The sequence below is a fragment of the Pseudoliparis swirei genome, chromosome 19 (genome assembly GCF_029220125.1).
Source record: "Pseudoliparis swirei isolate HS2019 ecotype Mariana Trench chromosome 19, NWPU_hadal_v1, whole genome shotgun sequence".
NCBI lineage: Eukaryota > Metazoa > Chordata > Actinopteri > Perciformes > Liparidae > Pseudoliparis > Pseudoliparis swirei.
In genome coordinates, this window is record NC_079406.1 from 18,949,886 (window position 1) to 18,977,251 (window position 27,366).

Consider the following 27,366-nt stretch of genomic DNA (forward strand, 5'->3'; position numbering starts at 1 on the left):
GGAACGGGCTGGAGTACAGTGCACAGTGTCCCCAAATCAATACTTCAATCAGTGTGCGGAGAAGACTAAAGGGTGAGGAGAGGAAGCAGAGAAGACGGGGGAGGAGAAGAAGGTGGAAGCAGCGGTGGAGTGGATATGAAGAGGAAAAGTTGAGTTGAAGAGAGCAAAGTGAGAGGCTTTGGCGTCGTGATTTGATGTTTAGCCCCGTGGGCCACGTACCTGCTGGCATAATGCTCAATCCTGCTGTGTGTGTCTGCGTGAGGCAGCTTGGGGGAGGAGCACGGCCTGCGAACAACAAGTCAAATGTTAATACTTCACCAAGGGATTTATAAGACTGTCCAAGTATGGATGATGTGGTTGCAGTATTTTAAAACACTGAATTTAGACATGTTGCTGGAAGTTATACATGTGAAGACTTGCAAGAAAGATATATTAATTGTTTAAAAGTGTTATAATTAAGTAAACTTTGGGGTAATTTTACTTAACCGGAGATTTTTATTTGAGATCATTAATTACTAGTACACAAAACACATGATGGTCTTAAAATGTGACGCTGACGGTGGTTCCTTACATGTTTGGCTTGAGAAGCTTTACAGTTATGCGATAACCTCTCATGACTCTTTACCTCCATTGGCATATTTCTATGAGCTGTGAGCGGTTCAGAACCTACAGTGACTCAGGACGGCTATTCACACCAAAAATATTGACTGTAACGACAAAAACTACAGCATTTAAAGAATAAATACGACTAATCAATAGTACCAAACAAAGAAAGGAATCCAACCAGTTTGTTTTCATCGTTCTACGATGTTTTTATGATGTATATTTAAATATTGTGTGGACATATGACATGCGCAATGTCCAAACCTTGTCTATCACATGAGAGACAGATGGCTGTCAGCAGGCCTGTTACACGTCTACTCTGCCACTGCATCTCCCGACCCTGATGAAGACGGCCTTCATGTTGCAGCGTTAGGTGCTGCACCTTCTTGCTATAAAGTGTTTCACAGATTTCCTGACTCCAGATGCGGCCTCTATTGAGGCATTGGTTTGAGCATCCTTCTTCCTGCATTCATACGCAGATGTTGTCGTCAGAAGTGTTCTGCTTTCCGTTTGCAGTCTGAGTAGTTTTAAACCAATCACGTCCGAGTAGGCTCTGTCTGAATGCGGAGGAACAGTTCATGTTCATGAGTGTCGCAATGCAATCATGAAAGCCATCGGCTTTCGTCTGAAGATGATTTAGATCTTTGTCAGTTAATCTTGTAAACTGGATACTTGTGAAACAATCCGGTCGAACACGTTATCTTTTGAACTCCAACGACAGTGTCGCATCCCAAGTTGCTCATCAGACTTTCATCTTCATGTCAATGGATATAACACAAATATGGCATTAACTGTTTAGGAATTATAGCCATTTCTTCTTCCCTGTCTTGTTGATAACATCGCCGCCTTTCAGATTTATGTTAAAACTCCCTTGAGAGGTCCCCATACAGGCAAGAAACCACCAGAGTAAACGACCAAGGTGTACAATCGGCTACATTTCAACCAGCTGTGACATTAAAATGCTTCTTGTACATTGAAGCATCAGTAATATTTATACAATAATATAAAATAAGCATTATAAAATACAATAATGTCTACTTCAACCACTGGAGTCATGAATATTTCATGAGGTCATAAAGGGTGACCTTACTGTGACTTAATGGGTCAAAACATGGAGCCATAATTAAATCTCCCAGGTACTGTCGTAGCCCTCGGCCATGCTTCTTGATGATCTCATACATTTTAGTCTTTGGGTGAGACTCGCTCATGTGAACCGAGTATCTGAGCCTGACTGAGAACACATGAATAACATTATGTTAATTCTGAGCATCCATTTAACCCATCTAAGCAAGTAAGAATGCCCCAAAAGTGTCAGGGCAGGAGAGTGAGCCAACAACAGCAGGAGTTTGAATGGGTGAACGTGAGAGAAAGATAGGTGGACGGCAGTAAAACAGAGATGTCTGTTTGTGTGAGTGCTTATGCGTGGGACTCACGTCTCCGAGCTCTCGGCTTCCAGTACAGATTGCACCGGCAGGTATCCTCTCTGCGGGTGCTTGGTGAAGTACTGCTTTGACCTGAACTTATTCTTCAGAGTCTTGGCAAAGTCCCTCATCTTCTCTCCCGAGGTTGTCTGGAGTAGTGATTTAGAGGGGATGGGGTGGAGGAGGGGTGAGAGGTGATGTTGGTGGATAGGTTGGAGACTAATTACACCACTTAAGATTTCTTAAATAGGTTGCTTTCTACAAAATGACCTCATCTGATCATCACCTTTACTCCGCACTGCTTTTTGTCATTGTGCCTAAAGAGGACGAATGTATTCCTCTCTGCTTTCTTCTTCATTTTATATCTCTTGCTCAATATCATAGTAGAAATCTGTGGGGTCCTGTGTGCCTCAACGTTGTGAAAAACTCGAGCTTATAAAATATTTTCCAGTTAAAAATAAATGAAGATCATCGTACGGATGGATTTTTGTCACATTTTACAGCTCAGAATTGATTAGAGATTAAATCTGGCACCATCACAGTCCACTCCAGCCCTCCAGTTACTCCTACTTCTTTGGAATTAACTCGATTTGGGAGACTGTGTGCAATCGCTTAAGATTCTGGTTTTATTGAGGTTTAGTGCACAACGTACGTTGCAAATAGCACTTTACGTGTGCACAATGTGAGCCATAAAGGACGTTACCGTTGAGTGGTAGTCGATCTGTGCATAATATGGATCGTGATGAGGCAGTGTGAGTATATGTTACAGTATACACTTAAAGATCTTACGGTGAAGACGGGGCTAATCTAGGTCTGGCAGCATGCATCAGGAGATAGTTGTATTTTTTTATTTGTGCCTGGAGCCTTGTATTTGTATTCCGTTAAAGCACTGGATAATGTGGGTCTTACTGGGGTGTAGTACTCCATGATGGGGTAGTGAAGCTTCTTTCCCTTGGTCGTGCGGCCGGTTAGAAAACATGTCTGGCAGATGTCCACATTGAACTGCTTCAAACTGCGATACCTGTCAGGATCAACACAACAGAGAGGCTGAACTGATGCAGGAGAACCGGGCAGAGTCGGGCGTTGTGTGTGTGCCAAGAATAAAGGGCTGGTGCGTGTCCGTGTGTTGAATTGATATGCTTATTTCACACGTCCTTCTGCTGCAGAGAGGTATGCACTCAATTACAGCAAACTAAGTTAGTGACTGTATCTTAAGTAATAAGAATGCATTGGGATTCGTTCAGCTATGTGCTTACTGATCTATGTCAAAATTACAGATGAAGGAAGGTGAAATCAACATATGAATACAATTTCCACAAACTGTGACAAATTATTTTCTGTGCCAGATGTTATGGAAATGAAAAACATTGCATAATAACAGGAAAAAGCATCTGCAAACTACAATCCGTGCATAATAATCTTTTGAGACAAGGACCTTCAATATTGATGCTTGAAGCCTGCTTAAATAAATGCATATCAGAGCACTTGTTATTATCTTACATCATATCTTAGTTCCAGCATCGGTAACAAGCTTTTATCTCGTGAGCAGCAATTCTTATAAATAATGAAAACACCAGCTGCCACGATGAAAATGAATATCTTTGCTTCTACTTTGGATTGTCAAAATGTCCCCACATATGTGTATTAATCCAAATTATTAAAAAGTTAGTGATATAGTACTATAGTGCTTTTTTGTCCAGTTCTTTTAACATATACTGCGAATAAACTTGCAGGAAAAGTTTAATTTACAATTGACATAAACAATGTTATTCTTCATAACGTGTTTTCGGGTTGTGTTTTTGCATATCTTTCTCATTTCCCATTTCTGTGCAACAGTCCACCACTGTTAATGATGCCTACCTGAAGCCCTTGATGGGACACTGTTTGCAGACATAGCATTTGGCCTGGTGCTTGGTCGACTCTGCCGCAGCCACACGGTGGAGGACAGGCAGCCACACCATCGACTGGGGCTCCAGGCTCATCCATTCCAGGAAGTGAGACACCTCAATAGCAGGTTTCCCTGGGGCCTGGAAAATTAAGATGGGAGGGAGGGAGGAAACTGTAAACAATCCAAATATAGATTAACAGCAGGGCAGGTACACAACGTAATGAGAGGAGAAGGTGGGCTTCCTTTCTAAAAGTGGTCCAGCACTGAACTACAGGAAATCAAAGAGAATACACAAGATATGAAGAGGAAGTAGAGGGTGAAATAGGATGTACAACCCTTTGGGATATATTTACCTTTTATGCAAATACTTAAACAACTCTAAAGCTGTGTCTCTGTGTATACTATATGTGTGTTTGTGTGTCTGCATGCAGTCCGTCCCTTCAGCAGACGCCTTGTCGAGAATTACAGAAAGTGGGATAAAAAGGAAGTCAAGCTAATAAAAGAATGACTCGCCAAGAACTGAAATCCGTGATGTGCTAAATTCTCATTAAGTCTGCATCAGAGATGCATTAAGAGGTTGATTTCCCTGGGGCTTCGTCCACCACTCAAGCAGAGTAGCATAATAAATGTGTGTGTGTGTGTGTGTGCACTGATCACACAGACTGCGAGGTGTACGGAGGTCTCCCGGGGATGAAGGAGCTCCTCTCTGGTAGTAAAGTAGCCAGCTCCACGTGGGAGGTCAGATAGCAGCTGCTCGCATACCGAACACCTGGAAGTAGCACCGACTACGCTGAGCACGCCACCGCATCTCAACGCAGCTCGCAGAGCAGATGGGTGGCTTTAAACATCGTTGCAAAAGTAGAGTGATAAACATTCAGTTATGCATCAAAACTCTTTGCTTTCTACCCATATATCCATTCAATGATGTACAACTCGTCTCCTGAAACATACAAATATGTATTAAAGAGTTATTTCTCATATTGAAATTTACCAAAAAAGGTCAACCCCCAATTCGCATTACATGGATATTTCATCTTCAACTAAATGCCGTGACATGGATAAATAAATGTATTTAAATCAGCTGTAGCTAGTCCAGAAAACATGGACCAGAATACAGTGTGTATAATTAGGCTATTCCTAAAAAAATTGTGAATTAAAAGAACTGCATAGGCCACCTTGTTAATGAAAATCAGTCTGCTCCTATCAACTCCCTAATGATCCCTAACTGAATGTCACATGGTAAAGGTCCTGCAACTCTAAACACATTAAGAACAAGCAAAACAGGGAAAGACAAATCAATTCATGCTTTAAACATGTCTCTTCGGCTACTGAAATCTGTGACCTCGCTTCATCATATCAATATTTCTATAGATCATGTGCACATTTCTCATTTAAACTTGTTGGATTTCACTTACAGTTCATGTATGCTTGGAAACATCATGCATTGTCTCCACACTTTATTTCATTTACATTAAAAGCAATGCAATATTCATATGAAGTGATGCTTGTAAGGCAACCCTCTGACTATGTGTAGTGCAGTAGGGGCTTATTGAGGTAAAATAATTGTAACTTTCCTCCAAAAAAAAGGATCTGACGTCATCGTTTTTTGAGACTTGCATTTTGATGGAAATCGTCAAAAGGCACATTTTAGATTTTGCCACTTGGTTTGGAAGTTTCTGCCTTTATTATTCTGTTTCTATATATGCAATTCTGTCTTGGCACAGACAAGTCATGTTCTGATTTTTCCGGAGCTCACTCATTATTTTCGCACACGGTAATTAAAAGATGAGTGGGTTTGTGATCCAGCAGTATACCGTCACAGCATAGCTACGTGGGACTTGAAGGGCAGCTTTCAGACTTCTTGTTGGAGCAATCAAGCTTGATGATGCTTGTTTCAAGGACTGAAATAAGCACCATCAAGTGTTAGAACACTCTCCAGTGGTGGTCAGCATGTTCCTTGCTTGTGTGAATACGCTTGATTAACAGGAACATTCCATCTGCTCCTTTTGTTCGTCGTGCCTGTGTGCGGTTCATAGTGCCCGTGTGCATGTGCGTAGCAAACACACACCGCTTGCCTATCTGTGAATGTGTTTGGGTTTGACATGCGCGGCCGTAACTCTGTCCTCACCACGCGGAAACAGCTACGGACGCTGGGCTCCACGTTGCTGCCCCCGAAAGCAGCGACTTCCCCCAGCTGTCGGGGGATCTGGATGGCTTCATGGAGCAGCAGGCTGAGGTGACGCTGGTCTGTCAAACCTCCAGAACCAGACACTTGACGGAATAAATCTGCAACCAACAGAACGTACGTCAAATACATAAATTAATGTCTCAATTATGCAGAAGCTAACTAGTGTGTAACAGCATCAATCGTGGACTGCATTGGTATGCGTGAAGTTATTTGTATTATCATCAAATCTGCATACACTTCTCCTACATCTGCTTAGTTAGGGCATTCATTGCTCCATGTTCAAAATGTTAATTAGAATTTTAATTACAAAGGCAATATTAAATATGTGGCATAACTTTAGTATAAAAACAACACATTCGTTTTTTAACAATGAGCCTCCAATCTCGGAGATAAAAAAAAAAAAGTGAGTTTAATTCCAGGGCAACAGTAAACCCTGGAATTAAACTCACTTTTTGACCTGGCTGCTGGTCTGCTTGGATATGAAAGAGCTGCATTAAGGGGAGTCTCGTCCGGTTTTGAATGAGGCCTTTACCAAGCTAGCTGGGAATCGTCCGTCACTGAAGAGATGACTGCTGACAGACGTGTGAGGCTGCTGCACAATGCCCAGACAAGCAGCATCCCATGTATCCTTCTGTGTGTAGTGTGTACTCATTCAACCCTACAGGGACAAGCCTTGGCTTTAAGACCTGCATGTTAAACAGCATCCTATTTATAGTTTTCATAAACAGAACTGAGGCGTGTTTGACATTTTAAATGTTCACATTGGGCCGTTTGATACAGATGAGTTTTGGACACATTTTATAGAGACATTACCACTGTATATAGGCCTATTACATCTGAAACATGCAGCTTGTCAGGTTGCAGAGCCTGCAGTGACATCATCCTTTTTTCCTGGAGTTGGCTGCACAAGAAAGACTATCTGAACAGCCATTACTAAGTTTGTTTGTTTGTGTGTCTGTTGGTTTTCAGTGATTAGCCTTGGGTTGCACACCCATAGTTTTAGGTATAAAGCTTTTAGTACAGTGTACATCATGGATTTATTGGAGCATTGGTAGGTCAGTTATCTTATCTCCTACTGATGATTCACCACCTCATAGACTATGTGCATGTACAATTATCTATAAAACACATACATGTTCCACAGCTCAATATATTCTTAATATGACACATTTAAGAGACCTCTCACAAGGTTTTATGTTCTCAGCTATGATTTTTCCCTTGGTTAAATGTTCAATGTATGTAACCATATGTTTAAATCATTCACCTACAGCTTAAAGCTGAGTGATGTTATACTTCTTAAAACCTTTCCCTCAAATGTGCGACCAAGAGAGTTTTCTTGACTTATCAAGACATCTCCACAGTGGATGAAATGGATTTTAAACCATTCAAACTGCATTTCAAATGTGTATCTCCCTTTGTTCTTTTGTAACAAAGGGAGATAACTGCGAAGATAGCCCGTAACAATCTCTTATAACGAGGACCCTGGGAAAGTAAGAACAAACCCCTCTACAACTATATGGACTCTCTTTTATATTCCATGTTTTTCTGATGAGAAAATTAGAGGCCAGTGACAGAGCAGTAATTAGTGCATTGTCGGTGTGAAAGCAGTACATACTGCAACATTTGGGTTGTGCGGAGTTCGACAAACTCAAATATTCCTTTTTGAATCACAAGCCAACGATTGGGGATGAACTAAACACCCACCATCTGTATCTCCAAGCAATGATGCAAATGTTTCAGATGTATTTGCAAATATTATTCCAGAGACGTTCAGAGTTGGCAAACACAGGAGCAGTCAGTGAAAGGACAAACTGTTATGATTAATGTGTTTTAACTAGGGCTGTCAATCGATTTTAAAAAATTAACTAATTAATCGCACATTTTGAAATTGCGATTAATTAATCGCGATTAATCGCGCTTAAAAGTGTTTTCCTTCTTTTTAAAGACAAAACTTCACACAGAGCTGTGTTTTCAAAGAGGCTCCTACATATACAGTGCCAGCGAGGTATTTAATATCGTGGATGATAAATTGTTTCTTCAGTGAAACATCAGATTAGTAAAAAAAAAAAGTATATTGAGACCCCATTGGTCCTGTCATCTTTAACATTGAACAGCAGAACCAGTGGCCTTGGTAACTGACTGACATTCAAATATGTCACGTTAACCCTCTGGAGGCTGTGGGCATTTTATACATTTTACAAAATAAATTAAATTCACCGTTTAAAGTCTTTTGCATGTGACACACCCCCACGTGTTATACATCAAACATTCCAGAACAATCTCAGCTCTGAAATTAGGCTCATTGTCCTCAGGCCGTGTTCTCTGGTTCTCTGACTGACAGGCTGCTAATGAGCCTTACCTGTGAGGTGGGAGGTCCTTTGTGATTTACTGAGTGTTCATTGGTTGTTTTTACCGAAACGGATTGACAAATCATGGTGAAGGTTTCGTGTGACGAGTTCTTTCCGCGCCGCGTCACCTGACGCGTCGCCCCTTCGTTCCTCTGTGTCTCAGGACGGGAGGAAGGAGGAGCAGGAGGAAACCCGACTGATTCATCCACGAGTTAAACTGATTTCTGCTCCTTATTTTCACGGAGAAATAATTGTTTTTAAAACGGAAACAGTGTCAAACCGTACTGCCGCGGTTTTTTTTAAAAAATTTTAAAAAAAAGTTGCGTTAATTGCGTTAAAATATTTTAGTGCGTTAACGCGGCCAAATTAATCGCATAGATTAACGCGTTAACGCTGACAGCCCTAGTTTTAACTCTAAATCTGTCCTTCTGTGCACATTTCATCGATTGCACCTGTCCATCTAGAAGAGGGATCCTCCTCTGTTGCTCTCCTGAAGATTTCTTCCCTATTGTTTCCCCGTGAAGGGTTGTTTGGGAGTTTTTCCTGATCCGATGTGTGGTTTTGGGACAGGGATGTCTATGTGTACAGATTGTAAAGCACTCTGAGACAAATTTTTAATTTGTGAAAATGGGCTGTACAAATAAACTGAATTGAATAATAAGGCCACCACACATCTACCTGAACATAGAAAAAGAGCGGACACAGATGGTGTGCCAGGCTTGAATAACCCTTGCATAGGTTTGGCAGAGTTGTCTCTGATCTCTGATGTACTTTGCAGAGGTAAAGAAAGCCTTCTCCCGTAAAGCAGCAGACTCATTTCCTCCATTAGACTAAGTGGATGGATCTACGTATACTGGCAATCAGGGCTGTTTTGTTTTGGCTCATTGTTCGCAGTTGAGGAAATGCATTAGGCACGTGAGAGAGCATCCGACTCACATTTGAACTTCTCTTGGATGTCTGCATTGCACAAGCTTACCAATCCCATCTTGAAACTGAGAACGCGCACTTTGCCATTACGAGCACTAGTGGAAACAAAGAGAAGAAGGACAAAGTTGCGATGTTGCATTTGTTGAATTGTGCATGAATTCAAATTATGGTGTATTGTGTGGATGTCATATATGTATACAGTGGCTGGGCCCTGCTAGGAGGGACAAAGTGTGGAGGAATTACATGGGTCAAAGCAGTACAGTACAGGTCAGTGCAACAGTGTGAAATTGTATAAGAGCACATCCAGAGTATCTAAAGGCACTGCACTCGAAGAAGTGCTTTGTTCAAGGGCCAGAAGAGCAATCATAAGCTTTCAATGTCACTCAGACAATGTTAGGCATGCGTACTGCATATACACTCAAATACATATCCATATCCAGTAGGTTTGAGGATCAGAAGTGCTGTCCTCAACGGGAATAAATAGAATAAATGATCACTGGCCAGTGAGATGGACGCCTTAAAAGGTCTCATTAGCTTTTTATTTCCAGCTTGATATAAACACACAAACACACCGGCACCGTTGACATTTCACAGCTCAAGTACCGAAACGGCCTGGAAGATTTAACTGGTTTATTGAATTAACGTTTGAATCATTAAGAGAGAAATCAAGAACAAAACATTCATCAGAGAACGCTAGATCAATGAAGTATAAAATTGAATCAAAGAGAGCGTTTCATTTCCAGAGCTGGGATGTTGCCTTGAGTGTGTTAAAAAACAAAGTAGGGACACTGCTTCTTTTGCCTGTCGGATTCAGAGCTGGAGTCGGTCGAGAGAAGCTCGAGAGCAACACCTTTCACACACCGTCTGCTGTGTGTCGCACGCCCTCATTAATATGCACTCGAGTGCTGATCCTTCGGGGACATGTCGCTCCTACGCGCCCTGCTCGTGTGATCTGCACACTGTAATAATATACTGTGATGCAAACACACAAATATAAATGGAAACACAAACACAAGCACATCTCATTCACATGCACGGCCGCTATGTATTGGAAAACGCCAAGCAATTACTGTAATTGATGCAGAGGCTAAACTCTCTGATTGTCTCTCATTAGCAGCGAGTATAGTTAAGAGCTCCCGGCACAATTTACAGCAATGGTGGGGTTATTCCTGTAACTCTGACTCTGTGTTTTCTCTATGGAGAACGGTCAATCAGGAGCAAAGATGGGGTGAAAGTTCATGTTGAGGAGGATTTGTTTCTGCTGTGTCGCAGAAGGCATGATTGGCCCACTGCCTGGACATTGTTACTGGAGCTTTAACCGCACTTTGGCTCTTGATAGATGTCTGCACAACAAGCCAACAAACCACTTACATCAATCTGCAGACGGACTGTAAAGGAATATTTACATTTTGTTTTTATACTGTTTTTAGTGGCATAGGATTCCACGTATTGAGTCTGTCTGTGTGTATATGTGGTATGTATTTAGCTGAAGCTCCATTATTTGATGCTACCATTGATTAAAATGGCCTGGTGGAATGTCAAAGGTCGCTTTGCAACCACAGGCATCACAATGCCGGCTCCGCAGCATTTCAAAACATGTTGACTTGGCCATCATACAGTTGTAACAGTTTAGCTCCACGCCTTCCTTTTTGTAATAGTTGTTTTCATCCTGTCACACCATCTCGTCAATCCAACTCCGCTCACCTGCCTCTGATCACCTCGTTAGTCCCTCATTCCCTTCACCTGGTCCTCACGCCCTTCTCACCTGCAGCCCATCCCCTCATTAGTCCCTCACTATTTAGCTCCCTCACTTCCACTTGTCCTCTGCCAGATTGTCTTGTGTTTTCGTGCCAAGTTCTCCAGCGTTATTAGAGTATATTCCTGCCCTGACCTCTGATTCTCTGCCCTGCCCCTTTTTGGACTTGTTTGCTTCTTCGACTGATCTCCCGGTTTTGACCCAGCCTGTTTCCAACCAAAGACAGTAGTCTTTGTTACTCCTGTCTGAGTAGTGCTATTGGGTCCACTCTAATAGCGTCGTGACAACAGTAATATATATCACTGACGTGGATTAACTGAAACACACAATGCTTGCCTTAAAAGCCCCCCCGGAGAGTTGCATGCTCGTTAAGTATCAAGTCAGACAATAAAAAGATTTCTTTAGGAATAGAAATCCTTTGGAGGAAAGGTAACTGTCCAGATGTCAATTGCATGTATAGGAACAAAATCACAGATGGAGTCCAGGAGAACTCAATTAGACTAATCTGAACTGTTGCTTTATAACCAAACGTTATGAGCATATTACATATGAGTGTGTCATTTAAAAGAGGCCACTTCAGTTGTAGATGCTAGTGGATTATGCAAGTAGCCGCTAATGTAGCCTAGTTAGCCTCAAGTAGAGATGAGGAGCGGCTACAGAGGTCTGGTAAGATCACTTCTTTCTTGCTCCACATACTTTTTTTAAACTTCAAAAATCATAGTCTTCAGTCCAAACTTGTCACTTTGCATCTACAAAAGTCTTTTTACACCCTCGGACCTGTTGACGGACTGGCTCAGAGGTTCTCCAGGTCAGCGATGAGTAGCATAATCATATTGGAAGATGGCTTAATATTGAGCTTTTATCTCATTATTTTATATTTAAGATGATACACAAGCTGTATGTTCAACGCCATTTATTCAGTATGAATCAGCGGTGAGCCAAAATATTGAAAGAAAGTCGTCCCTGGAGGTAGAGACATAGAGTTAGTGGAGATAAAAGGCAGATAAGTATTAGTCTCCAAATGAATCATGTTTTAATATGTCTGCTTGATGAGTAGAGACTACAAATAGCCAATGCCATATCAAAAATGTGTTGTTAAGAATTATTACATTTTTTAAAACCCAATGCAGCTTTCAGTATCAGTAGATTTTCATAAAAACATCTCACCCCGGCTCACTCACCTGTCGTAGACGTTAAGCAACCAGTTAAGACACATGTCGACGCAAAGTGGAATGTTGACGAGGATGGACCGCTCCTCCTCCTGCCTCTCGTACAAAGCTGTCAGGCCGTGGATCATCTCCACCACGTCCATCACATGCTCCCCCTGCTGCAGCTCCTGCTCCCGAAACACCTCCACGAGGCTGCTCAGTGCCACTAAATCCACTAAAACACACATGCATACATATTATTAATATAGAACATGCTGGAAAGTATTTTAATTGCAACACTTCGACTAAGAACATGTATGTATGCCGTTTATTTTTGATGTTTTTGACATATGTACGTGTGTGATATTCTCATATGGTTTGAAATGTAGTAAACTGATCAGTTTGAGAGCACACACACAACATTTCATACACGCACACATAGATGGTGGGGCCGTTCACTTTTGAACAAACAAACACACAAAGAGCAGGACCATTATCCTCACCTCAGCAAATGGGAGCAGAGGTGATAGCACGGTGCTTATTCACCCTCTTTGCCCACTGAAGCCCAACCAGATGTTTTGAGAGCAGGGACACAAATTTGATTTTGCTCTTATAAACTAATTTGATGATCCATCCCTAGGAGTGGAGCTAAAAGGGTGTCCGTGGAGGCTAGGTATAATTGAATAGTACGATAATGAGGTAGAAAAGGGAGGAGATATCAGGAGAATTCTAATGGTGGTGAGGGAATCACCGCACAATGTATGTTTGATGGGCTCCTATACAGCACTGCTCAATCATTCACAAAGTGTGCTGAGAGAAAGAGTGAGAGCTCTGTTATCAAGGCAGCTTGGCAATTAAATTATTTCACGATATCAACTAGTAGGGTGAGATAAGAGAGCGGGAATGAAAATGAACAAGGGAGAGTCAATGAAAGAGGTTTTTCACAGTGGTCTGAGCATGCTGAATTTTTAATACAGCAACTCAGGAGAAAGAGAGTTGAAAGAAAGTTGCAAGTGTAGGTGGAGGAAAAAGGGGTAACATGAGGGCCACCTTGTAGTGGAAAATATGGAGTCAGTAGGATAGAGAGGGAGAAAGAAAGGCCAGTTTTGAGGGAGGGAAATAATCAGCATTCAGAAAATCATTGGGAGAATCAGTGTCAGTGTGGCCATCCACACATACACAGTTCCTGATATCACACTGTGTTCTAGTGGATAGCGGTAATGCACTATAACGTTGTTTGCAATGGAGTTCAACACAATGTGTCTGTCTTTGCATTCCTCTAAGACAATTGATATAAATGTGGTCAAGGGGGGATCTCCTCGCACAACATTTCTCCAAAACAAGCATCCACTTTGTTATTTTCTCACTCTCCTTGGCAAACCAGCAAGATTTGCATACGCAGGGTGTGGAAAGAAACTGGCGCATGCGCAGTCGACCCTGCTATGTCTCCAGTCCTCGTGGTCACAGACTTTGCGCTGCATGCAGACATCCACAGGGTACCCACAGACTCCTGATGGGTTTACACTATCAAGCATCAACCATGGAGCAAAAGCTAATTGCCTTCTCTTTTGTAAGTCAAATGGACCAATTAATAGCTCTAATTATCTAACCCACCAAAGATCCAGGCTGAAATAACAACAAGGAAGGAATCCAGCGGTTGAGCGGTTTCTAGTGGCTCTTGAGTTTACCAATAGTTTGGATTTCTGCATTGAAAGCCAATGGCAATGGAGAGAATATGTTCAATTACATTTCCAAGTAGTATGGAGAGGAGTGATGATTCCTTTGACAACTCAATAAAGAAAAGTGCCACAGCTAATCATTATATGTTATTCCGGGAGAGAGCTTGTCATCATGGATTATTAATGGTGCAGGATAACAGTGTATCACTTAACCAGCCATCCCAGAACTGCAGGCATGAAATACCATCGATGAAATACTGTACATACATCTCAGAGCCTTCTGCACTCGCCGCAGCTTCATGGCTGTTCTGTATGCGGAGAACTTGATGTTGTTCAGATCCGCTAATGGAGGGAGAGAGATTGAAAGAGATTAGAGTAAATGAAAAGACAGGGGAAAACAAACACATCCTGCACCACCCTGCCTTTGAGAAATTAGACATCATTATCTCTTTTCCTGTTATCAGTCCATTGCAGAAGTCATTAGTGGCGTATATGTTACACTGTATGTGTATGTGCACATGCAATTTTCTAGCTGAGCATGTGTATGTGACAGCATGCCTATCTCATTTGAAAACTCTCTGTGTCAGATCACATTAAAAGTAAGACATATTATTTTGATTTATCACAAAGGCTGAGCAAAAAGCGATCAAAGGGGCTGGCAAATTAGTCCTTGTAGGTTAAAGACAGTGAGATGTAGTCCTAAGGTGTTTGAAGTACAGGGTCCTTATTTAGCCGTGTGACAGGGCCCAGTGGGGGTCCTAGGCTAATGAGGGTGCTTTTATTGTCTCCTTACTCACCCAGTGCTTGGTACAGTTCTGTCATCTTTGGATGGTCCCAGCACGTTGTCTGAGCCTGGTGGCTGGTGGAAACAAACAAAGGGTAGAAGAATTTGTGCAACATGCTAGAATGGACGTTCGCATTCTCAGGCCAGAAGGATCAAGGAAAAAATGGAGTAGAAATGAACCGAGGGAAACAGAGACGGGCGGTGAGGCTGAATGTCAAAGAAATTAGATCAGAGGGGAGTAAAAGAGAAAGAGAGAAATGAGAGGGCAGGGTAGGGCGATCATTGTTTACAAGAGATTTCAGGCCTGTAAAGTGCAGACATACACTACCGTTCAAAAGTTTGGGGTCACTTAGAAATGTCTTTATTTTTCAAAGAAAAGCACTGTTTTTTCAATAAAGATAACATTAATCAAAAATACACTCTATACATTGTTAATGTGGTAAATGACTATTCTAGGTGGAAACATCTGGTTTCTAATGAAATATCTCCATAGGTATATAGAGGCCCATTTCTATCAACGATCACTCCAGTGTTCTAATGGTACATTGTGTTTGCTAATCGCCTTAGAAGACTAATATCTGATTAGAAAACCCTTGTGCAATTATGTTAGCACAGCTGAAAACAGTTATGCTGGTGATATAAGCTATACAACTGGCCTTCCTTTGAGCTTGAAGTTTGAAGAACAAAATGAATACTTCAAATATTAATCATTATTTCTAACCTTGTCAATGTCTGGACTATATGTGCTATTCAATTTTCAATTCATTTGATAAATAAAAGTGAGTTTTCATGGAAGACACAAAATTGTCTGGATGACCCCAAACTTTTGAACGGTAGTGTACGTCAAACATGATTAAGGTTCAGGCATCAGAGTTGCATACCACTGCTGCTCTGCAGGAGATATACTGCCAGTGACTTAAAAGGCTACACCCCCTTCAGATTCCACAACTAGCTCTATGGGCACATTTAGAAAAAAAAGATCAAATAAAAAAAGCACAGCAAAATAAATGAGAAACCCCGAAGCAGAGAGTACGCCAGCACCCAGGGGCCTTTTAGGGCAGCACTCATCCTTTTACCTGCACAACAGCTAATTGATTGGTACACGATGTAGTGCTACACAGATATTATTCCCACCCCCGTCGGTACAGTAATACAGCCCATAAAGAATCGACTAGAAGACTAAAACAAGACCCACAAGGTTCTGTTGCACATGATTAAGCAACATAAATACTACTTCTGTTGAGAAACAAGCTGTGCAGTTACAAGCCTGCACGCACACAGAGACCCTCCCCTCGCCATAAACACACACCTACTCAAACACATATTTCATTGATAAAACCAGCAGCACTCGAAAGGTGGAATAGTAATGATGACGTAAATAGATACACAGATGATTGCTCAAGCAAATAGGGTTAACGGTATCGCAATAGAGTTCCTGAATCATTGAGTATGTATCTGGTTTCGAGTGGTAGCTTCGTACAAATGTGTGGGCAATGGATAGATCCATTAGGCAAGAAGTGATGACATTTGAGCTGTATTTTGCAGTTAGAGATGTGATTTGGAGGTTGAAGCTGGTCGCTTTCTTCCAGACCTCTGAATTGCTGCCTATCTCTGATATTTTCAGTGATTCAAATACTCTGTCTGGTGCTTTGCTCACTGTTTTCATGCAAGGAAAAGTCGCAAAGGCAATCAGAGGTTTGAAGGCGAGAAATTATCAATAGACATTATGAAATGTGCAACAACTCTTAAATATTCATATTTCTATGGTCAACATACCAAATGTTAAATTAACTGCTCCAAGCAACTGCTACTCCAGTTTCTGTTTGGATTTAAAGTGATGTCAATGAAACCGAGATGTCAGTCACTACTGATTTGCTATTGCGCAACAACCTCTCCAGAAAAGGAAACAGAGAGCATGAACAACATGTAAAACTGAATCAGGAAATAAAAACAAATGGCAAATCAGGCAATGAGGCTGGCACTCCTCAATGTTTCACCAACTTTTTTCTGTGATAGATTGCACCATTTGAACAAGCCGTTCTGAACAGTCCCCACCCCACGTTGTGGTGTCACTACAAACAGTTTCAGTCGAGTTTGACGTGCACTGGAAACAAAATGAGTCAAACTTAACCTTGGAGGAGAGAAATGTAACCAATGTGCTACACAGACATAAAGTACAAGAGTCATAAAATGGTGTCGTAAAAATGGTGTCATAAAAAATGGTGTCATCAAAATAACAAAACATCCCAAACTGAATGCAGTCAAAGAGCATACATTCCACACAGAGCAGAAGTCGACCCTGAAGTTGTCCTTACTTGATGTAGTAGGGCACTTTGTTTGGGGAAATGGAACGTTCCCACGGTATCTGCACCGAGCCTGTGCAAACACACAGAAACCAAATACATTTCAAAACTGACATTTCACGAATAAAAAGCCATTGTGCCTTCTTTTTTTTAAACTGTAAAGCCATAGGGACACATCTATTGTGTCGGGTTTTCACAGTGTCGGTTTGTTTTGGCACAGCTGAATACAACACAGGAGGCAGAGGAGTCGGTGAGACTGTCGCGTTGAAGCCTCCAAACTGAACCACAGGGAGTCCAGCAGAGGAACAAAGAGGACAGACTGCACCGGCAGAAGCAAAAGGGCCACTGATACAAAGGCACACACACACACACACACACACACACACACACACCAGTCATCGTCCATCATTGTATCTCAACATGGCACAACGCAGACCTATATGTTGCTGCTCTGTATGTGTAAAACACACTTATACGCACAAAGACTGAAGTAGACTCACAAATGCAAAGGCGGAGGAAGTATATAGATCCTTTACTGAAGTAAAATGAACAATATTACAATGTAAATATTCTCCATTAAAATTCAAAGTCCTGCATTGAACATGCTACAGAAGCATGATCATCAAAATATACATAAAATATATGAAGTATTCCTTTGTGCTGAAACATATCAGATGGTCTGATATATTATTGTAAAAAGTATCATTTTACTTCTGCATGTGGTCGAGGTGGAGTTAGTTTACTTTATAATTCAGTTTGGTACTTTAGTCCAGGTGTTCCCAAACTAGAGGTCAAGCCCCTCTAAAGGGCCACACGTTTAATCTGGGGGTCATGAGATGAATGATGGGTTCGTAAAGAAGAAACAGAAAGTTATGCAACATAAATAAAACACTGACTCCTCTTTGGATTTTTGGAAGTAAATGTTGATTTGTCTCCAAGCATTAAACTGTTATTTGAATGAAATGTTTCAGAAGTTTTCATAAACATCTGAAATGTGACACATGCAGATACTGATTTTTTTTGTAAAGGGTCACAAACTAAAAAGGTTAAGATCCACTAATATTACCCTTAACATTTAATCTTTTTTGATATACCGTATATAAAAATGTCCCCCATTTTAAATGTTAAAATCTGCATTTGCATAGCTGCCAGATAAATGTATTGTGGTGCAATGTTAAGTTAATGTGCAAAGTTACATTCCACTAAGGCACAAATCAATGTCTATATACAATAAGTGCCATAATCCCGATTCCATATGTCCTATTTAAAACACATGCTGATGCATAAATAAGCCCCACAGACACAGATGCTCCTACAAGGCTGAGCTGGCAGTGCTACATACGCCTCAATGTGGCATATCGAGCCAGCATGACAGCAGTACAAGGGGACGAGGCTTGGTGAGGACATTGGCAAAACACTGCTTCAGATGCACTAACACAGGGTGCCCTTCAACACAAATCAGTTTAAATCTAAATATATATATATATTAGGGCTGTGAAACGATTACAAATTTTAATCAAATTAATCACAGGTTTCTGTGGATTAATCATGATTAATCACATATTACCGATATTCTCGGTATATTTTTGTGAGAACATAAAGATTTATGACAAAAGACGGATATATACATTTATACATTCTTTTTATTCATAAACCCCAATGGTGCTGCAACTCAGCAGTTATTTAGCAGTTCTCTTCCATATGGAACATTAATATATCTTCATCCTAAACAGAATGTTTAAACAGAACATTTTTCTCTTTTTTGTCAACCATTAACTCCACCATGATACAATCTAAAGGCCCTCTAGTCTTCCTTTAGCAGCTGCTGAGGCAAACTAACTTTGTGGGTTTTCTTCATGAACTGGGGCCGTGATTAAAGGGACGGCCGGGGACATTCGTATTGTGCCGCTAGAGGTGACATTCTTGGACCGGCGCGAGACGGACGAAAGCGAAAGCATTTGTCAAGAATGTTTTCATTAATCAAGACCGAAAGTCGGAGGTTCGAAGACGATCAGATACCGTCGTAGTTCCGACCATAAACGATGCCAACTAGCGATCCGGCGGCGTTATTCCCATGACCCGCCGGGCAGCGTCCGGGGAACCAAAGTCTTTGGGTTCCGGGGGGAGTGACTTTTTTTTGCTCCATCCCGATGCGCGCACACACAGCTCTACGGCGCGCGTGACGGAGAGCCGAGAAGTGTTAACGCGACACGTAGAGACAGAAATGACATGCTGTTGTGAAGATACGATCAACAACAGACGGCTGTTTAGTTTAATAAAAGAACAAAGACGTGCGGGCGGAGATTTCAGGGGGGCGGGCCAATTTTTTATGGCATGCGATCTACCAATACTACTAGCTCATTCTGCGCATGCGTTAAATGCGTTAAAAAAACCACCTAATTAATCCTGTAATTTAATCATAACGCGTTAACGCGTTATTTTTCACAGCACTAATATATATATATATATATATATTTGTATCCCTCCTGCTGCATCTCTGTAGCCTTTGAAGAGCAGCAGGTAAAAGAAGACACAGAATTCACAAATATGTATCTCTGCTCAAATTACAGCGGATCTGATGAGCATCGCTGGGGATGTGTGTTGCAACGGTTTGCTGGAACTGATGGAGACAGACGTGCAAAGCTTGTGAGCTCCACCTCTAACCCAAATACACACACACAAACACACACGCCGCATTGTATCTAGTTATCGTAGCAAGAATGTAACACACCTCACCTTTTCATTGCCCTACACTTTGACACAGTGTCTTGGCACCGCATGGCACAGATTGGTGCAACTACTAACTTCAAATAGCAGAAGAGAACTCTTACTGGAAAGGAAGTGCTGCGATCCGGGGCCAAAGTCTCTATGTGCATCCTGAAGCTGCTTCAGCCGCTCCTCTATGGAAGCCTGCGGATACACACACACACACACAAACACAGACACACACATAGTTAAATCAAAGGGCATCATGCTGTCTATGCAACAAATCCCCCAAAGAAAGAAAAATACGTACACAGACCACCTGTTTCTCCTCCATTAGTTAACTACAGAATATAAATGACGTCTTTTTCATCTGCCGGCACTCTTGAAGGACTTTGAAAGCCTTTGAAGAGCAGCAGGTAGGAAATAAAGACGGAAATTACCAAGTAATATATTTTGTTGAAACGAGGACGATGGTACCTGGTTTGCAATGTCAGTGTGGAAAGGATGATGAAATGAAGAGAAAAAAGGAGGATGGGGTGGGTGGGGGGGGGGGGGTTGCGAAGCCTCACATGTGTTGCATCAATAACTACGTCGACTGAGAGAGAATCAATTCAGTTTGCAAAAGCATTTTATATCAGTTACTGTATTTCAAATGAGATTTAGCCAGCCTGATCCTGGTTTATTTGAAGTGTATTGGATTCGGCACATGAATCGTTGTCAGCCGGATGTTTGAGACAATGGGAAGTAAATCCACTCGCTGGGAAGTAGAGAGATAGATAAAGAGAGGAAGAGAAAAGAGAAACTGTGAGGGGCTTTTATAGAAGCACAGGCGATGAGTCATAATGTGTAAAGTTAGATATATTAACTTGGCATCTCTCTGTGTACACATGTCATTGCTCCCTTAGTGGAAAACAAAACAATATAATCTGGAGCGTGATTTATATTGTTTGGGTCTAATATAGAGCATTGTCAATGTACCGTGGAGATGTCACTGCCAAATGTGCGGTGTTGTACAATCTATTTGTTGAACAGGCAATTTGGGTTGCCATAAGAAAGACAAATGACTGAATTATCCATGATCGAAATATTAGCAAATCACATTTGGAAATACATTTTCGCATCGCAGCCAAAATCCCCAGCGCACAGGATGTTGCTGGGATTTAGCATTTATCATTTCATTTAAGAGAGAAATAGAACAGAGAGAGAGAAGGAATAAAGGTTCCTCCAATCTGCTTTCTTTCACAGTGAAAGATCGCAGTGTTTCTAATTGCGTTGAAATTAATTAATGTGGAAAAGTAGAAAGCGAGCAAGGCAGCTCAAACAAGTTTTTTTTTCTTCTGAAAATCATTTGCAACACCTGCCTCATCGTATGTCTTTTGGGCTCTACTATCACAGAAACTCAGAGAACAATCCTAGATCTGCACTCAAAGAAATGACTCATTGTTTGAACTCAATTAAATTGTTGGCAGGTTTTCCATCCAATAATTACATGCAACTCCTACTCAAATTTAGCACATCAGTGCAATAAAATGTAATTAAGTTAGTCCAACTCATTTGTATCAAATACATCTAAAATAAAATAACGATATTCATTAAATGTAATTAATTTGTGTTTGTCCAACTCAAAATATAAGCTAACTAGAACGGGCACTCGGTAGAGCGCATACTTTCGCATATCACAAGATTGGGCATTGAATTATGAACATTTTGGCATTAGTTGCATGCCAATTGGACAAAAATGTATCGTGCTATGGTAAAAAAAAGATTTTGACCTTTCCATGACCTTGACCTTTGACCCGATTGATCCCAAAATCTAATCAAATGGTCCCCGGATAATAACCAATCATCCCACCAAATTCCATGTGATTCAAGAAGATTTGACCTGTTCATGACCTTTGACCTTGACCTTTAACCCGATCGATCCCAAAATCTAATCAACTGGTCCCTGGATAATAAACAATCATCCCACCAAATTTCATGCGATTCGGTTCAATACTTTTTGAGTTTTGCGAATAACACGCATACAGATAAATAAATAAATAAATGGCGATCAAAACATAACCTTCCGGCATTTTCAATGCGAAGGTAACTAACTAACAAAATATGCAAACTCCACACAGAAGGAACGACCCGACTGGGAATTGAACCCACGGACGTCTGGCTTTGAGGCGACAGTGCTAGCCACTACACCAACATACAGCCCTGAAAGTGTCTTCACCTTGTAAACAACTGATTTTCAGCTGGCGCATGCACAAAGGGTAGTCCTCAATGAAACACATTTATTTTGAGTTGATATGCGCACCATCTAACCTAAATAAATCTAATAAATGAAAGTATTCATACATTTTGTGTTACACCCATTAAATATAAATATCTATTTTTGTAATTGATTTATTTAAATGTATCAAACAATATTTAAATGTGTCACCTCGAAGAAGGGCTTGAATCGTTTTTGTGAGTGTAACCTAAATAAATCTAATAAATTAAAGTATTCATACATTTTGTGTTACACCCATTCAATATAAATATCTTCGTTTTGTAATTGATTTATTTAAATGTATCAAACAATATTTAAATGTGTCACCTCTAAGAAGGGCTTGAATCGTTTTTTTGAGTGTGGGAGACGAATATCTGCGGATGACTGCGGGTACTGAAAACCTCTTTAACTGTGTTGATCATTGGGGACGATGAGAGGCTTACTTCTTGAATCAAAGACCAGAGGACATACTGCCAACTGTGGTGCACACTGTATCAAAGATTTAGCAGAAAGTGTGGTGCAAAAGAACACTTTCATGAAGACTCTTTTTAACTCCAACGTAAACGGACATCAATGAGGAGAAAGATAAGTCCAAATGCATGTTCTTTCTGTGTAGCTCATTCCCAACTATCCTTAAAGTATACGATACTGTGGAGACAATTAGTAGAGGTTGTCTCCATGACAATTCAGGCTCCAGAAATGTGCCCATCTGAGTGCTTCTGCTGATCGTTTAAACTTCACTTTGCATCGTGACCCTTAAAAAAACCCTGTTCAGATGTTTTCATTGAAAGAAGATATACTGATACGAACACAAATAAGACTGACAGATGTTCCTATTCATATGCAAGGTCATTCCATCCCACACTTTTAAAAAAGCTCAGTTGATCCATTTTAGGATATTATGTTGTATTATAACACATCAACACAACTAGAAATAAACCCCTTAGCAGGACCTTATACAGGAGAGGCACAAATCCATACTAGAATCCATAATAATGGTTCTATACAGCAATTACTGCATACTTTATATATATATATAGCAGTGAATACACAAACATGAACTATAACAATACATGTGACATATCAGATGTCAATCAAACTACAACTTTGGAAAGCTGCAAACAATCATCAACAATACATCAAGATATGTAATTTTTAAAGATCTAATGTTTTCGTTTTGAAGCGGCTTTAACCCTCCTGTTACCTTTGGGTCAATTTGACCCCATTCAATGTTTAACCCTCCTGTTACCTTACCTTTCTATTTACTGACATATTTTACCCTCGGGGTCAATTTGATCCCAGCAATTAAAACCTCCAGAAAATTATTAGAATTAATATTGTTTTCCAAGTTTAAGTGTGAGGTACTTTATGTTTGTTTGTTGACTACCTAAATAGCCCTTTAAATATATAAAAAAGTTGATATTTCTTATATGTTTGACACAGTGAAAAACAGCCTGGGGTCAAATTGACCCCAAAGAACACCGACATTAAACATTGAATGGGGTCAAATTGACCCTAAAGATAACAGGAGGGTTAAACATTGAATGGGGTCAAATTTACCCTAAGGTAACAGGAGGATTAAATCCACCCACTTATTTTCCAGCTGTCAATTGTATTCTGCAAGTGTTCTATTGTAAACACCCTACACTTTAACAACCTGCGTATACTCTGTGGGGACTGTGGATTTAGGACACAGCGTGATGGACGACAGCCAGCTGCTCAGTCATTATCAAAGTCAATAAGACGCATCTTCTGGGGACCAGGAATGTCTGGACAAACTTTAACGCTACTCCTTCAAAAAACAGTTGAGATATTTCTGGACCAAAGTCGGGAACTGACCCGCATTGCCCTCTTGAGCAAAACTAGTAACAATTAACTGCAACACACAATATTCCAATCGGAGATGAGATTTTGTGGCATGTGACTCTGGCCAGCTGTTAGTTGACGGACCAATGTCAGTCCAAAGCAAGGGACTCTATTTGCAGCACAAAGAGCTGTTAGCCAGTTTTTTATTGGCTAATAAATCCCACGGCTACTCCAGACTCGGTTCTCCTCATGAACCGTTTCACTCCGGGATACGTCTCAGGACAACACAACACGGAAGTCGCAAAGCGTCAGCGAGCAGTGAGTGTGCAAAGTGGAAATTCCTTTCTAGGAATGGTTGCAGGGATGATAATAGCATCACGTTCAGGCGGGAGACAGACGAAGGAGTGCCGATTAAAACTTAATGATGATGCCACGAACACCCGGCTGCAGAGAAGGTGTCATGAAGGTTATCTAATGGAAACAGGGGGTTCTCACTTAAGTGGATGTTGTTGTGCTTGTAGGAGCACTACAGATGTTGCTGATGGATGTTGCTGATGCTCACTGGATAATGCATCCATACGTTCAGCTAAGCATCCAGGGGAAGGCTATAGTCCACTTCAATGAATTCAAAGCACTTTATCCTTAATACATTTTTAAAAGGCTTGGAGAATAAATGCCTTGGATGTATTGAGAAGTTGCCCACTTAAAGCAGCTGTATATAAATGTTATGTATTTATACATATATTTATTTATGATGAGTAAAAATACCAAAGATGTGATCTATACGGCGACTCTACCAGTTGAGATTTAAACATGCTGATCAATAGCTGTCAATGTTTTCATTGGAAAAAAATTGAGCTGCTGCTGAAAAACACCTGCAATAAGAATTTGATGTGGATAGATTTGTGGATAGTTTTAGCAGCTCAGATAATCTCTGTAACCCAGCCCCCATACTGATGTAGGCTATGCCTTAAATTAACACCACATTTGGGTAAACTATTTGATTTAATAACTGACCTTTTTGCAAACATGAGTTATAAGAAATTTGATGAATTTTCAACTAATTATTTCTTTATTTTTCTCAATTTATTTTCATCCTTATCGGTGACACGACATAAGAAAGAGTCAATCAAGTGATATATTTGAAATGAATTGAGAAGAATAAAAAGATGAGCAAAACAGAGGGAGCTACAGGTAAAGGGTGCATGTGTGTGTTTTCGAGGGGCATATCTGCTTTTATCCAATAGCTGACAGGAAATGAGAGGAATGAGTGACGGGAACAACATGACACAAAAATATTCATCCGGAGCTGAACTTGGGATGTTGCTGTTGATGGTCAGCGCATCAACCTACAGGCCACCATGGAGACCCTTGATGTGGATGTATCAACTATGTTCAGCTTGGTGCTACTTGCCTAACTGGACAAGTGTTAATAGTTCACTTATAGTTTAGTGGTTTTCAAGATCTCCGAGAGTAACTGGCATCTGATAAGCCAATCTAATAAGAGCTTTTTCCATCTCACACATGGCTTGTAATCCATCCCTAAATCACGCCGTTGCCCTTCACAAGCTGAAAAAGATATTAAGCAGTTCGAGGCCTGGGGTGTGGGAACTATTGGAGCCTAACAAAAACTCTTAACTTGCATTTGGATCGCCTGGAATAACTCCCGGATGTCTCCCTTGAATTTGACTGCTGGAAAAGTTTCTGCTGACAATGTCAAACAGCCAGCGCAGACCCAGCAGTGAAATCTACCTGAAGCACTTTCCATCTGCTGTTGAGATGCTCCAGGGCGCGGGCGTTCTCCATCGACAAATGGACATCGGAGATAGCCAGTTGGTGGGCCAGATCATTGACGTGCTTCATGCCCTCCTTCACTTGAGTTAGCTCCTCTTTAAATAACTGCAGGAGCGTTAGAGAGAGAGAGAGAGAGAGAGAAAGAGAGAGAGACAAGCAGACGGGGTAGAGAGAGGGGGATGGGAAACAGGAAACAGCAGACATATTTAACATTTTACATTCAAACATAGGCAAACATCAGTCTGAACTAACTCCCCCCAAATTAAATAAAGGACAAAAATCAATTGAAATTGTATCTGTTTTTGCTGTCAGCTCGGTTTTGTCTCGGAAAATATTTTGCAGCAATATATCTAAATAGAAAACACATGTATAATGGTATTGGAATAGCACCAGCCTCTGTCCATGGTATACTCTACATGTGAACAATGAGGGAAAACAAAGAATGTTTACAGTTTTTGGGACCGATTTTTTTCTGGCCATACACACAAAGGATTTAGTATTGAACGGTACTGAAGGGCATTCAACACCAGAGAGCGGTTTGGCATGAACTCCAGCACACTCAGCCATTGAGAGCCTGAAGTCACATGCTTTTTAAATAATGTTACATCCCAATTACCCAAATGCATACTGCACATTGAACAATGTGTAACCCTGTGAAAGATTCTCACTGTAGATATGAAATTCAAGACAATTGCTTATTTTAATAGGTGGACGTCAATCCCTGATTTCTGCTCATGTGTTTACTGTGTTTAGAGGCCAGCAGGGACAATGTGGAGGGAAGAGGCAACAACATGACCAGCAGACGTATTACACAATGCATCACTGTTACCATGGTGAGTGTGTTCTGTGATTTTGAGCTGAAATAGCTCATGTTGTTAATCAAGAGGAAGTGAATCTATTTTGATGATTTATTCATTTTACTCGACCAAGAACTAGAAGAGATTTTAGGATGGCTCCATCTTCTCAAATGTTTGCTGCTTTTCTCAGTTTCACGTGACAGTATCAGAAACATATTTATATTTTGGACTGTTGATTGGAAAACAAGATATTTGAAATGTCCCCTTGGGATTTTGGGAGGCTGTAATAGGCATAATTTACTATCTTCTGACATTTTACAGACCAAATTATGGGAAATAAGCCTAAATAGCATGTGCATGCATCCATGTGTGTGCTTTTGTATCCGTTTGTGTGAGATGAGGCCAATTGAAAAGTCCGCCCTAAGCACCCGGCTGAACATGTGCTGCCTGTGACAGTGACATCATTATTGTGACGGGTCCAAACTTCTAATGAATAGCGCCACAAAATTACATGCAGCAGCGGCGCCTCGGCACTCCAGAATGACTGAACCAATGATCTGCCATTTGTCTAACAACATCTATACAACTGGGGGATTGCCATCCCACCGTGTCAGTTGGAAGTGCCACGTCCTCGTCGTCATCTGTCAGATCCCAGCTACTCTATCAGGGATGTGTACACAGGCAACCAAAACAATCCTTTTGAGCAACGCAGCCCGATACCCACCTCTCAGTTATTCATTTGTAAAAATATCTATGCTGTTTTTTTGTGATGTCAGTGTTTTGATGTTTGTTTACAATCTGTCACAATTTTTTTTTTCAGGGTTAGCCCGGGGCAATTATCTCAAAAGAGACAATTAAGTTGCTCCGCAGGTTAAAGCAACGTATATCTGGGAGTCATGATAACGTGTCTGCGTATACAAGTGTATGTGCACGAGAGAGATAAAGAGAAAGAGAGAGCTTC

The 27,366-nt window shown here is 40.9% G+C and overlaps 1 protein-coding gene and 1 long non-coding RNA gene across 5 annotated transcripts in view; one reads left to right on the plus strand and one right to left on the minus strand.

Annotated features, from left to right (window-relative positions):
• LOC130209945 (uncharacterized) lies at positions 1-27,312 on the plus strand. The gene is made up of 3 exons (XR_008834743.1): positions 1-168; positions 26,362-26,441; positions 27,226-27,312. It is a non-coding gene; the product is annotated as an uncharacterized LOC130209945 (long non-coding RNA).
• Positions 1-27,366, minus strand: part of drp2 (dystrophin related protein 2) — a 67,323-nt gene that overhangs the window by 15,762 nt on the left and 24,195 nt on the right. For 3 of the 4 annotated variants that reach the window (XM_056439875.1, XM_056439876.1, XM_056439877.1), the window contains 12 exons: positions 25,567-25,713; positions 19,877-19,955; positions 17,058-17,118; positions 14,756-14,817; positions 14,226-14,300; positions 12,313-12,514; positions 9,385-9,470; positions 6,041-6,198; positions 3,885-4,051; positions 2,934-3,045; positions 2,037-2,173; positions 220-285 (listed from right to left, as the gene is read on the minus strand). In XM_056439875.1, coding sequence (XP_056295850.1) covers positions 220-285; positions 2,037-2,173; positions 2,934-3,045; positions 3,885-4,051; positions 6,041-6,198; positions 9,385-9,470; positions 12,313-12,514; positions 14,226-14,300; positions 14,756-14,817; positions 17,058-17,118; positions 19,877-19,955; positions 25,567-25,713 — 1,352 coding nt within the window. Of the gene's footprint in view, positions 1-219; positions 286-2,032; positions 2,174-2,933; positions 3,046-3,884; positions 4,052-6,040; positions 6,199-9,384; positions 9,471-12,312; positions 12,515-14,225; positions 14,301-14,755; positions 14,818-17,057; positions 17,119-19,876; positions 19,956-25,566; positions 25,714-27,366 lie in introns of those variants that run through there. The other variant, XM_056439878.1, reaches the window with a different exon arrangement.